The sequence below is a fragment of the Papilio polytes genome, unplaced genomic scaffold, assembly GCF_000836215.1.
Source record: "Papilio polytes unplaced genomic scaffold, Ppol_1.0 DF822622.1, whole genome shotgun sequence".
Taxonomy (NCBI): domain Eukaryota; kingdom Metazoa; phylum Arthropoda; class Insecta; order Lepidoptera; family Papilionidae; genus Papilio; species Papilio polytes.
The window spans coordinates 862038-876655 of record NW_013526582.1 but is presented as its reverse complement, the minus strand read 5'-3'; the positions used below and the strand labels follow the sequence as shown (position 1 = coordinate 876655).

Genomic DNA, 14618 nt, shown 5'->3' with positions numbered 1-14618 from the left:
ATAAAATATCACATCTTTAATAAATCGGCTGTAAACAAAAATGAATGTCATTCGAATGGCGTCGGTACATCTGTCATATTGTGTACGTTGTGAATTTATGCTGTCAAAAACAAATCTTGTTTTGCGCTGTGTGATTTACAAGACTGCTATTAATAAGGATACATATCATTAACAATTGCGTGCATAACTCTATAGTTAACGACATGAAGGTCGACCGTTGAAAGCATATCGCTATTACAATATCTGTACTTCGACTCAGGTATTTTCACAAGTATTTACCAAAACAAATCCTCTTATTTACTTTCATTTACTTAGATAATAGTGTAAATATAAGTGTTGATAATTTTAAATAAAACTTTCTATACATACTTTAAAAAGACTGCCTGTGAAAGGTTCAACATATTTTACGCTTGACTCACCACACTGTCCAATTTTATCCTCGTATTTCGCAGTGTTCGCTTTCATTTCGACCGAAAAAATGCACAATTGCTTCAACTTCACGCGTATATTCGAAAGATAAGTAAAATAATAAAAAAGTGTTTATTTAATTCCAGATAAATATTTAAAATATGACTTCAAATAGAGAGGAGGGTCCTGTTTATTACAGGGAAATCCAGAAGAATTCCTTCCTTAAGAGGATACCAAATGATGTTAATAACAGTAAACTAAGGCCTCTTACACATAAGGTATGTTCTTACAAGCCTATCGAAGGTTGTCTATAGTGTATTTATATGGAAAAGTAAACAAAATCTAATTTTTATAAAATTTACATTTTTTTAAAACCCTATTTTAGTAGGGAATAAACTTTTAATTTAAATGATGGATCATACTTTCATACTAATATTATAAATGTGAAAGTTTAGATGGATGGATGTTTGTTAGAGTTTGTAGCCTAAACAGCTGAATGGATTTAAATGAAATTTGGTATAGATGTAGAGGATAGTCTGAAACAACACATAGGATATTCACTTTTGATTTAATATTCCCTTTGTTGATGGAATCATGGATGAAAGCTAGTTTTATATAAAATAAAAAAAATTGTAAATTAAAAAAAAATATGTTATTGTCAGTTGAAAATTATAAATTTGTACACGAGTTTTAACGTAAATATGCCGATGTGTGTTTACCGCATAGTATTTGAAGTCCAGTTAACTTATTAAAACTTTCATTAAACACTATTATGTGCCTACTTAGTGCAGTATAATTTCTACTGTAGATACTACTGTTAAATTCATGTTTATATGAAACGAGCTGTTGCCCGCGACTTCGTCCGCGTGGTACAAACTATGTATATTACAAAAAGTCACGTATCCCTCGGGAACCGGACATTTCTCGGGGATGAAGCTTTATCCCATGTGTACTCCAGACTTTGTTTTATATCTGTGCCAAATTTCAATAAGATATGTTGAACCGTTGCAGAATGATTGAGTAAACATTAAAAAACTAAATTAATAAATCACACGGGAACCGTAACTATTCCCGGGATAAAAAGTAGCCTTTGTGTTCTTCCAGACTATGCTCTAAACCTGTGCCAAATTTCATAGAGATCCGTTCAGCCGTTTAGGCTACAAACGCTAACAAACATCCAACCATCCATCCATCCATCTAAACTTTCGCATTTATAATATTAGTGAGATTGGACTATTTTGTAAATTTTCAGAAGCAACAACTCAAACCGATGTGGACATTATTCTGTGTACATAATGGACGGACACCGTTTTTAGAACAGTATCCCGAGCCAGATTCTCCAACAACCTTAACACATCGACCAACATGGAGGGTATGTCTAAAGTCAGCGAGACATGTAACGGCCAGCGTTAAACCTCACACTGGTGATGAATATGACTTCCTGATAGATACAGACCAAGGTCCTGTGAGAATGTTAGCTCCGGATTGGTGAGTTGATATAATTTATAAGAAACTATCTGTCCCATGCGGCTTCATCCGCATGAAATTATGATAGTTTTATTTCATTGTTTACATTTGTCTAATTATCAATACCAAATGTCAAACTGACATGACATGACGTACCTTGGCAATCTTGTTTCCTTACTGATGGCAGCAACTTATGGTGTCTTTCCCACATAAAGGGTTTTACTCCAAATATTTACCCCCTAAGTTTATTGGTGTGAAAAACATATAGCCTAAAGTGTGACATAAGTGTAGGGCTTTTTATTAAAGAAAAAATATTTAAAAGCATGCTGTAATTGCAGACATCTTAGGCAACAAAGAAGTGTGTGTTTATGCTTTATTATATTAGTATAGATAGTATAGAAGTATAGATTAGGTAAACAGAGAAAAGATCAATCTATTTCCATACTAATATTATAAAAAGAAAAATTTGTATTTTTGTATGTATTGAAATAACTCAAAAACTACTGGGCTGTTTTCGAAAATTCATTCACCATTCGTCATTATTTTTTTATCACGGGGACGAAGTCGCGAGCTACAGCTAGTTTCATATGTTGGTCATTGTAATATTTTAATTTTTTCAGTTATTTTTCAATAATGTTAGGTGGACAGTAAATTAAATTGCAATGTCTGTATGTAATGTCGAATTTAAATACAGTTTTTTGTCTGTGCATCCACAAATCTACATTTGTTCTTTATAATCTCCAGAATGGATAAACCGATTTTGACAAAACTGTGACAGAAATATAGCTAATGTATGCGGGAATGTTATAGGCTAGTTTTTTTAATTTCTTGCCCCCATTATACGTGACTATATTACCCGTTACCTTCTTAGGGATTCAATGCAGGAATGGGTGACCACCCTTAGGAACAAATTACATGAACTGAAGATCCTGGGTAAGGGTGAGAATGTGTACTGCGCGGCGCCGGTCGCCCCCGCCCCCCGCGCGGCGGCACGGGACCCCACCTCCCCCCTACCCCCAACACCACCTGTGCCTCCAGATAGGTGAGTTATAAAGAATTTAATAGGTCCCCTAAAGAGCCTACCCTAAGTTTGTATACCATAGTCATATTGGTATTTCTGCACAGCTATAAGTGCCATGAGCCTAATGGTTTGGGGTACGGACTACCCGATCTTGCGGTCGAGGGTTCGAATCCCGCCATTCAACTGTCAACCATATCCTAGCACAAGCTAACAGCTCAGTTGGAATGGTTAAAGGAAATATTAGTAAATTAACAAAAATCTACTAATATTTTTACTTTAAAAATAAAAAAGAAAAATATATTGGTATAAGACGGGATTTGAATCCAGGAACTGTAGATTATAAGTCAAGGGCATAATACCTTAACTACCGACCACCAATGGTTATAAAAATTTACTGTTACTTCTTACTAATATTATAAATGCGAAGGTTTAGATGGATAGATGTTTGTTAGAGTTTGTATCCTAAACTGCTGAATGGATCTCGATGAAATTTGTCATAGATGTAGAGGGTAGTCTGGAAAAACACATAGACTACTATTGTTATTTTTTAATTGCACCCACAAACATAGGCCAAAGCTAGTATCTCATAATTTTGATAATAGCTTATTGTTTTTGTCCTCTAAAGTATTAAAAAATAATTTCAGAGTACCAGGTATTGAATTAAACACACAAACCAGACAACCGGAAACCAGTGAACAAACTGAACCAACCGAAACCGAACCAGAAACCCAAATAGAAACAGAACAGGAGACCGAAGCAATTGATATATCAAATTGGGATGTAACATTACCTAGTACCAGTCAAAGTGATCCTAAGAAAAGTGTTACTAAAATATGTGGTCAAAATATATGTTTGGATGATTCTATATTAAAAAGGAATACGGAAATAACAGATAGTGATGAAGAGTTCTTCACAGAAATAGATAGGATTCACGAATCTATGGAGAATCTATCGATTAATGAAAATAATTACACACAAAGGGTGGTTGTTACTAACAATAGTGAAAACAATGGTGAAGATTCACAAAGGTATGTATTTTTAGTTAAATACGAGCTGTTGCCCGCGACTTCGTACGCGTGGTATTAGAAAATATACAAACTATATAAATTACAAAAAGCTACGTATCCCGGGAACCGGACATTTCTCGGGGATGAAGCTTATCCCATGTGTACTCTAGACTTTGTTTTCTATCTGTGCCAAATTTCAATAAGATATGTTGAACCGTTACAGAATGATCGAGTAAACATTAAAAAACTAAATAAATGAATCCCACGGGAACCGTAACTATTCCCGGGATAGAAAGTAGCCTATGTGCTCTTCCAGACTATGCTCTAAACCTGTACGAAATTTCATGGAGATCCGTTCAGCCGTTTAGGCTACAAACGCTAACAAACATCCATCCATCCATCCATCCATCCATCCATCTATCCATCTATCCATCCATCCATCCATCTAAACTCTCGCATTTATAATATTAGTAAGATTAGTAAGATTATTTCTTATTATAATATTATAAATATGAAAGTTTAGATGGATGGATGTTTGTTAGAGTTTATAGCCGAAACAGCTGAATTCGATGAAATTTAGTATAGAGGTAGAAGATAGTATGGAAGAACACATAGGCTTTTTTTTACACATTTGTTCTTTAATTCCACGCAGATGGAGTCGCAGGCGAAAGCTAGTTCTATATGTTTTCTTAAAGACTTTCTGGTATTTTACATGAAAAACTAACTTTAATTCAGTACAGTCAACATTATAAATATGTTTATAGTTATTGGCTTTTGCCAGCGACTCCGTCCGCAGTAAATAAAAAATATAGCCTATAAATTGTAAGTGTAAGGCTTTTTAACAAAACTGGAATCACTCAAAAATTAAGCTCTTAATGGCATCATACATAATAAAGTGTTTTTTTATTATATTAGTATAGTAAAGTTTATATAAAATATTAGTAGTTACTGTAGACGTTATATATTTAATTTTTATTCCAGCCTACCCCAAAGAACGAATGTAACAGTAATTCAAGTCTCCAATAAAGGTCCTCCGCACACAGCCATTCCAGTCCTAGGTCCAGAAACTGATGTTTTTGACTTCAATTTTAAACAAAACGTGACAGTTTCACCTGACACTGGTCAAAGTGACCAACATAGCTTTATAAATATAGTCAATACTGAAATAAACGTTCAAAATACCAACGAAAATGACTATGGGACGATATTCTCCAAAAACGATGATTACGGCCATTTAAGTTTGACAACCACTGTCAGTCTGACAGGAGAAGCTGTCAAAGCGACAGATGACATCTACGAAAGATTATGTATGGCGTCCACGTCCAGAGACAAGCCGACGTCGCCGTTGCCAGTTAATAAAATTAAAAATATGGACAAAATCAGGAAATCGTCTTTACCTAATTTGGAATTATCATCGGAATCTGATTATGAATATTTATACCCTAATACTAGTCGGAATAGGAATAATACTACTAATGTTACTTTAAATGTGACTGAAGATTCTACTAATGGTCGTTCGGAAGTTAACTCGAACGAAACTCGAACGAATGTGACGAATGCTATACAGTCTGTTAGTAATTTGAACCCTAATACAAGGGTGTTAAGAACCAATGTTGAAAGATCTCATAGTCAGAACGCTTGTGATGGTGCTGGAAGATTGAAAGAAAATTTGTTAAGAAAAGTACATAATAGTCCGAAGAGAGAAGCTAAAAATGGTAAGCAATAGTTTAACAGTGGTAGTGCCCGCTTTAACATCTTAGCACTGCAGGGCTCGCCCCCAATACCACGACCACACAAGACAGGCGTGAAGTGGAAGCAATTCTGTGTACAGTCTGATGAGTGTGGTGCCGGAGGCCTAATTTAAATGCCTTTTCCTTTCCACCCTTTTCTTTTAAGGAGAGGATGGGAAGGGGAAGTACGTTTGACGGTGGAGGAGATGCATAGGAAGGGGAAATATCCTCTTTATGTGCGTCTCCTCCGTCGGATAAGGGTAGGCAACGCATCAGCAACTGTGGATGTCTATGGGCAGCGGTCGCTTCGCCATTTGAAGGATTCTGGGGACTGTTTGCCACCTTGTTATAAAAAAAAAAAGTTTATAACACTATTCGTCCGCAGAATCCAAAATAATATTTTCCCTTATAGTATATATTACTAGCTTTTGCCTGCGATTCCGTTTGTTTGGATTTAATAAACTATCCTCTACATCTGTGACAAATTTTACTGAAATCCGTTCAGCAGTTTAATTTACTAACTTTCACATCTTAATTATATTTAAAATGAGAAAGCTTAGGTGTATAATGTTAGGAATAAAATTAGTACAGTGCTATAGAATTGGCGCAACTCTAGATTATCGGCATAAACGGCACGTCCCTAGCTGACAGCTGTCAATGTCACTAGAAGTATGGATAGATTGGCGCGTAACTTGAGTCTTGACGTATTGCTCTGAGTTAAAAGCGACAGTATCAAATAAGTTTTCTAATAATAGATGGATGGGTGTTTCTTAAAGTTTATATCCTAAACTTCTGAACTATATCTATGAATTTTGTCATAGTTAAAATCTGGAAGAACACATAGGATACTCACTTTTGTTTTTTTAATTCCTTGCGGACGGAATCTTATGCGAAAGTTAGGTTACAATATTAGTATGAAGTAATTTGTTAGTCAGTGATAATTTATCTATCTAAAAGTGAAAGAATTTTAAAAATTGCCCCAGTAGTTTATGAGTTTATCCGTTACATACAAAAAAACTTCTCTTTAGATATAGATAAATTGAATTTTATTAACCTGATAGATTTATATCCCTTGTTGTTCATATTTGGTAGGGTTTATACCTTTTTTTTACTTATTTTTAGATAAAAATGAGGCCCCCAAGCCAATTTGGAAGCGTGGTTTAACAGAGTTGTCTTTGTTAAGTCGGCTGAGAGGTTTGGGTCAAGGAAAGAGACAAGAAAGTCCGACAAGACAAGAGGAACCAGGAGACAGGTATGTTACTAGCTGTTACTCGCGACTTCGTCCACGCGTGATTTAAAAATATAGCCTATGTTACTCTCAGATAAATTACCTTTCTAATGGTGAAAGAATTTTTAAAATCGGTTCAGTAGTTTCTATGTGAATCAATTACTTACAAAAATACAAATCTTTCCTCTTTATAATATTAGTATAGACTAACTTTTGCTCGCGATTTATCAACGTGGTATTAGAAAATAATGAAAACTGTAGCCTGTGTTACTCAGTAATAACAAAGCTTTTTATTGGTGTAAGAATTTTTGAAATCGACCCAGTAGTTTTTGAGTTTTTTCAATACATACAAAAATACAAATCTTTACTTTAATATTAGTATACATAGTTAACAGCGCTATTTTATTCCTGACGCAATAGGAAAGGTTTTCGTCTATTTTGATAGATCGAGTCATAGAGTAACAAACATCCATACATTTCCAGGGTAACGTCTCCAGTCAAAGTTGTACATAGATCGAGACCTCAAGGTAGAGTCGACAGCAGTAGGAGAAGAAGTAACTCTCTCAGTAATGGTATGTTTTTTTTTTAATCTTATTATAGCAGTTTCCGTATTTTTTTTTTTTTATAATATAAGGTGGCAAACGAGCAAGCGGCCACCTGAATCCACCGAAATGGAAAGCGACCGCTGCCCATAAACATCCGCAATTGCAGATGCGCTGCCTACCCTTCATTGATGGAGGAGGAGACGCACATAAAGAGGATATTTCCCCTTCCTATGCGTCTCCTTCACTGTCAAATCCACATTTCCTTCCCATCCTTTCCTCTTAAGAGAAGGGTGGAAAGGGAAAGGGATAAAATTAGGCCTCCGGCACCACACTCATCAGACGAAACGCGGAGTTGCTTCCACTTCACGCCTGTTTTCTGTGTGGTCGTGGTATTACTGGGGGCGAGCCGGCCAATTCGTGCGAAGATGTTAAAGCGGGCACTACCACTGTTAAATTGCACTGTATGAATTGAAAAAAAATCTTTAATTAGTGTCAAAAATTAAACGCACAGACTTTTCTATTAGATAATACTTGTTACCAAAAATCTTGCTTTAATACTATTGGCTTGTATTTTTGTCCCTTTCTAGCATAACGGTTTTTTTTTAATTTATTCAACCCCTAAATTAGATAGCGTGGAAATATATAGCCTATAGCGTGGTATAATGTATGGGTTTTTATAAAAATGAGAGATAGCAAAGTTTGACTTTTTGCTTTGGTATTTTATAAGTAAAGCTGTTACTTGTACCTTCGTCCACAAGAAATCTATAAATATAGCCTATCTTACTCACCGATAATGTAGGTTTATAATGGCGTAAGAATTTGAAATCGACCCAGTAGTTTTTCCAATACATACAAAAATACAAATCCTTCCTTTAACTCATGAGAACTCTTACATGAAAATTGTAATATGGATGGATGGATGTTATTTGTACTAATATTATAAAGAGGAAAGATTTGTATTTTTCTATAAATAACTCAAAAACTACTGGGACGATTTAAAAAATTCTTACACCATTAGAAAGCTTTATAAGTAACATAGGCTGTATTTCTATTTTTTAATTTGACGCTGGAGAAGTCGCGAGCAACAGCTAGTTATTTATATCACCCCCTATATTGCGTGACGTAGGCCAGTCACCCCCAAACCCCCTATCTGCGGGATCGATGGTCCCATTACGCGCGCGCCAGGCGGCGGCATTACGTGCCGAGCAGCGCCGGGGGGCGGCTGTCGCTACATCGCTCTCTGTCAGAGACCCCCCGATATTTGTGGACTACGAGCGACATGTGTGGTATGTATGAACACTCACCCCCCCATATTCCAACCCTCCTTTTTTTTCGGAATGGAATGCGTTACGCATACTCCGTGCCTCGGGGCAGACACCAGAGTTATGTGGGACTCTCCCCCATAGTGGGGGGCATACCTCACTAAACCCCTCCGTTCCCTCCTGGTCATTTTGTGGGGCGCCACGGGATCGCTTTCGCTTGCCACCGCGATGCCCCACATATTCCAACCCCTCTCACAACTAACATACCCATCTGTCCAATTGAAATTATAAATTTTAAAAAATCCAAAAATTAGGGCCTTTCCCATCACTGGCTGATAGATACTCAGATAGCTTAAAATGACTTCACATGATTTAAACGTTGAATTTTTTATCAGATAATTTACAATATGGTGGGGCAGGCCCTAAGTATCTTTTGTGTTCTTCCAGACTATCCTCTACATCTATGACTAACATGTACAGATGTACATGTTAGTCATAGATGTAGAGAGAGATCTTACTATTATTATAAATGTGAAAGTTCAGATGAACTTTCACATTTATAATAATAGTAAGATGTGAAAGTTTAGATGGATGATGTATGTTTGTGTCTTAAACTACTGAACGGATCTCGATGATTGTCATACAAGTAGATAGTCTGGAAGAACACATAGGTTACTTTTGTTTTGTTTATTTATACGTGTACGGAGTCGCGGGCGATAGCTAGTGAAGGAAAGTGTTTTGTGTAAAGGATAGGTAGATGGGGCGTGGCGGGGGCGCGCTGCGGCGGGCGCTGCGGGGACCGCGTGGCGGCGCTGTGCGGCGCGCAGCCCACCTCCGCCGCGCACGCGCGCGCGCTGCTCAAGGCCGCGCACTCGCCGCTCGTCAGTATACCACTCACTACTCGTGCTACTCGCACTACTCACTACTCGTACTACTCAAACTACTCGCACTACGCACTAGTCACACAACTTGCACTAATCAAACTACTCGCACTTCTCACACTACTCAAACTACTCATACGACTCACACGACTCTCACTGCTCGGACTACGCACTACTGGAACAACTCACTACTCGCACTACTCACACTACTCGCACCACTCGCACCACACACACTACTCGCACCACTCGCACCACACACACTACTCGCACCACTCGCACCACACACACTACTCGCACTACTCGCACTACTCACCTACTTATTTGCTTTCCGCTTAGATTTATTCTGTTAAAAACGATAACTGTAACTCTAACACGATGTTTAGACTTGTTTTATTAATATGTTATTTTCCCTTTCTCTTCAATAAAACAAAGATAATATAAAAATGTGTTAATTCCAGGTAGATATATTATTCCACCGGGTGCCGCTCGGCAAGATATATGTGATAAGCAAAAGAGATAGAGAAAGTATAGGTGAGTTGATGTACTTACTCAGAGAAGTTAATGGTTATTTAATTTGCCCTCAAATTTAATTGTATCTTTGATCACTTAGATACCTGCTTAATAAATATGTACTCTAGTTTTTACCTGACTGATAATAAATATATAAATTTAATTTAAATTGATGGAAATATGTCTGTATTAAGTCTGTTTACAGTATTAATAAGATACTAGCTTTTGCTCGCGATTTCGTCTGTGTGGAATTGAAAAAAAAAAGTATTCTATAGGTTCTTCCACTCTTTATATTTATAAACATCGAGATCTGTTCAGCAGTTTCTGGATGCAAACTCATAAACATCCATACATCCATCCATTTTCATCTTACTTACTATTATTATAAACGAGCTGTTGCCCGCGACTTCGTCCGCGTGGTATAAGAGAACATACGAACTATATAAATTACAGAAAGCTACGTATCCCGGGAACCGGACATTTCTCGGGGATGAAACTTACCCCATGTGTACTCCAGACTTTGTTTTATATCTGTGCCAAATTTCAATGAGATATGTTGAACCGTTGCAGAATTATCGAGTGAACATTAATAAATAAACGAATCCCACGGGAACCGTAACTATTCCCGGGATAAAAAGTAGCCTATGTGTTCTTTCAGAGTATGCTCTACATCTATGCCAAATTTCATCGAGATCCGGTCAGTCGTTTAGGCTACAAACTCTAACAAACATCCATCTAAACTTTCGCATTTATAATATTAGTAAGATGTGAAATTCTATATGTTAGAGTTTGTATCCTTATTTGCCGAACTGATCTCAATGAAACTTTTAAAGGATACTTCATTTTGTTTTTTTTTTAATTCCACGCGGATGGAGTCGCGTGCTTAAACTACTTTTTAATCTATATTATCTATACTATTATAATAAAGCGTAAACATACACTTCTTTGTTGCCTAAAATGTCAGCAATTACACCATATTTTTTTAATAAAAAGCCCTACACTTACGTCACGATTTAGGCTATATATTTTCACGCCATTAAACTTAGGGGTACATAGGAGAGAGACCATAAGTTGCTGCCAACATCAAGAAAGCAAGATTGCCAAGTTTTGTCATGTCATGTCATTTTGACATTTACAAATGACAATTTGACACATAATCACCAGCTCACTATAGGTCCCCACCGAAGGGCTCGGAGCCTACCCTAAGTAAGGGTGGCCATAGTCAACCACGCTGGCCCACTGCGGGTTGGTTGACTTCACACATATCTTTGAATTTCTTCGCCGATATGTGCTGCATCACGATGTTTTCCTTCACCGTAACAACGTCGGGTAAATTATGTACATATGGAAATTCGAAAAAACGAAAATCACAGGTACAGTGGGATTCGAACCCAAGACCTGTAGATTACAAGTCAAGTGCTTAAACCACTGAACCACCGACGCTTTAAATTTGACACATGTAAACAATAAAATAATTTTATGCTGACGAAATCGCATGAACAGCTATTAATATGTTTGAAGTTATGTTGAAATGTCTAATCCAGGTATAAAACTAGACGGGGAGTGTTCGATCAGCGCAGTGGAGGGGGGCTCGGCGGCGCGCGCCGGCCTGCCGCCCCCCGGCAAGTGGGCCGTCACTGAAGTTAACAATAGACCGATAGATTTACTAAAGGTAAAAACATTTATACAAGCTTTCTCCCGCGACTCTGTTCATGTGGAAAAAACATGAGTAGCCTATGTATTCTTCCAGACTACTGTTTGGATGGATGTTTAAGTTTCTTTATCTAGTATGGATGTTTTATGTTTATGTATGGATGTTATGACCGGATCTCGATGTTTGTCATAGATGTAGAGGATAGTCTGGAATTGGAGTACTTTAACGCGGACGAAGTCGCGTGGAAAATCTACTTATGATGAAATGGAAGAGAAAATTTTTGTTATAATATTTTTTTATGTATGAAAAATACTAACTTTTGCCCGCGACTCCGTCCGCGTGGAATTAAAAAAATACAAAAGTGAGTAGCCTATGTGTTCCAGACTATCCTCTACATCTGTACCAAATTTCATCAAAATCCGTTCAGCAGTTTAGGCTACAAACTAACAAACATCCATCTAAACTTTCGCATTTATAATATTAGTATAATTAATAGGGCGGTGAAGAAGAAATGACCCGTCTAAGTATGCACGGTACTGAAGTGTCCATATTAATACAGCCCGCAGCTTTTGTGAAGAAATTACGAGCAGCTATCAAATCTAATAAATCTTTATTAACTATAAGATAAAGTTCAAAATTATACTATTTTAATTAAAAAATTTAAGCGCCTGTTCCACCAAATTGAAAAAAATATGTGATTGAAATATCGGATTTTGTTACCTTATCTGACAAAGACGCCACTTAAGCTATCTGAGCCTCTATCAGCCAGTGGTGGGACAGACCCTTATTGTCACAAAACCTCAACGCCTTTATCTTAAAATAATATTTTTAATGTACAAGAGATTTACTTATTCCTTTTGCAATAAGGTTGAAAATCCCTCTAAATTACAAAACAAATAAGGTTGAAAATCACTTTGTATTACGAAATAATGTTGAAAATCACTTTGTATTACGAAATAAGGTTAAAAATCACTTTGGATTACGAAATAAGGTTGAAAATCACTTTGTATTACGAAATAAGGTTAAAAATCACTTTGTATTACGAAATATGGTTGAAAGTCTCTTCGTAATACGACTTAAGATTGAAAATCTCTTTGAATAATGAAATAGGGTTGAAAATATCTTTGTATTATTACGAAATAAGATTGAAAGTCTCTTGTACAGTGAATTAGAAAGATATTAAATCCAAACATATCCTTATTGTGAATTCAAATTCAAAATAAAATGTGAAAATAACATTTGTGATTTAGTAAATTTTAATCGAATTGCATACTTATCTTGTACTTGATAAGGTTGAAAATGCGTTGAGCTATTGTTTAAATAAGAAATTGGTTGTTATTTCCAATGAGAAAAGGTTCATAATTGAATCGAAATGTTTAAGGCTGAACTTTTGGTCCAAGCCCTTATTGGCACTCATTATTTCAACTTTTAGAATGAAATTTTATATGAAATATTCCAAATTAGACGTATGTTTTAGAATTAATGGAAATATTGCAGTTATTTTTGAGTAGCTTATATACAGATTTATATAAAATGCCGCATAATAGATTAACTACGTATTTAATAAAAAAAAAGCACAATTTTTTCTATTAAAAATAATGATTTGTGATTATATAGAAATGACAGCTGAATTTATAATCTACATTAAGTTGGCAGCACTGGAATAGATGTGTTCTATCTCTTTCGCACTTTTCACGTATAAGGTTCTCTGTCTTCTATGGATTGCATTTTTAATATTTCTGTTACATTTTCGTAACTTTTTTTTTTTTAGTTTAATATAAAATCTACAAACTATTGACTTATTATTATTTAAAATTTATATTATAAGCAATAATTTTGTGATATTCATACATTTCAATATATATTTGTAAAAATATTGGATAAACTATCATTCCAAAAAACATTTTAAGGCGATGTAGATCTCTTATGATTTTATTTTATTTAAAATATATAAAAAAAGCAATAATCGTTTAGATGTACAGTAGAACCTCGATAAAGTCCAAAAAATAATATGTTCCCTTCCCATCAGAACCCAAAACCTCTATAACATAGACCCTTGATAACTTAAAACCTCTATAACTTAAAATATTTTGTGTTCCTCTTGGACTTTAACTTTCGAGGTTCTACAGTTTTTGTAATTTCGTTTTTTTGTTCAGTATTTAAACCCATAATTGCTTTATTTTATCTGCAAATTATTTCTCAATCATTGTGATGTTTATTGTAGAATTGTACACGCTAGACTTATTCGTCATAATAAAAATTATACATTATAAAGGAAACTTTGTGATCATTTTTATTTGTAAATAAACGTGTCTTAACATGGAGTTGTTTTTTTTACAATTAAAACTTTCACGAACGAACAAAAGTAGTTTACAATGCTGCTGTACGCGACTTCGTCCATGTGAAATAAAAAAAAATGCCTAAGTTACTGATAAACCTTTCTAAAGGTGAAAGATGTTTGAAATAGGCCTAGTTTTACTTGAATCGAATACATACAAAAATACAAATCTTTCCTCTTTATATTAGTACAGAACAGCGTTTGCCTAATATAGCCTACTTTAGATTACTAAGCGATTACGTAGCTTTTTCATAATGCAAGAATTTTTAAAATTGTTTTCGAGTTATTTTAACACAGACAAATTTTTCCTTCATATATTAGTACTACCATGGCAACCTTCCTTGCTTCCTTGACTTGTTGTTCATGGTCCCTTTCCCACGTGGTTTCTTTTTATTTTTCATTTTAATTATCCCCTAAGTATAATAGCGTGAAAATATATATCCTAAAGCGTGTCGTAAGTATAGGGCTTTGTATTAAAGGAATAATTATTTAAAAATATACTGTGATTGCTGACATCCTAAACCACGAAGTTACGTTTTTACGCTCTATTATATTTGCATAGTACAG

At 35.5% G+C, this 14618-nt stretch overlaps 1 protein-coding gene across 2 annotated transcripts; it reads left to right on the top strand.

Annotated features, from left to right (window-relative positions):
- The first annotated feature begins 56 nt into the window (after positions 1-56).
- On the top strand, positions 57-12389 carry LOC106105999. Of its 2 annotated transcripts, XM_013286520.1 has the most exons (13): positions 57-259; positions 555-686; positions 1661-1896; positions 2747-2917; positions 3541-3924; positions 4885-5618; positions 6756-6885; positions 7345-7433; positions 8533-8692; positions 9417-9549; positions 10008-10080; positions 11604-11731; positions 12210-12389. In XM_013286520.1, the coding sequence occupies exons 2-13, from the start codon at positions 570-572 to the stop codon at positions 12339-12341; spliced, it is 2487 nt and encodes an 828-aa protein (XP_013141974.1). In that variant the 5' UTR covers positions 57-259; positions 555-569; the 3' UTR covers positions 12342-12389. The 2 variants fall into 2 exon arrangements, with proteins under 2 accessions (XP_013141974.1, XP_013141975.1); XM_013286521.1 differs by lacking the exons at positions 10008-10080; positions 11604-11731; positions 12210-12389 and having other exon boundaries at positions 9422-9456.
- The last annotated feature ends 2229 nt before the right edge of the window (positions 12390-14618 follow it).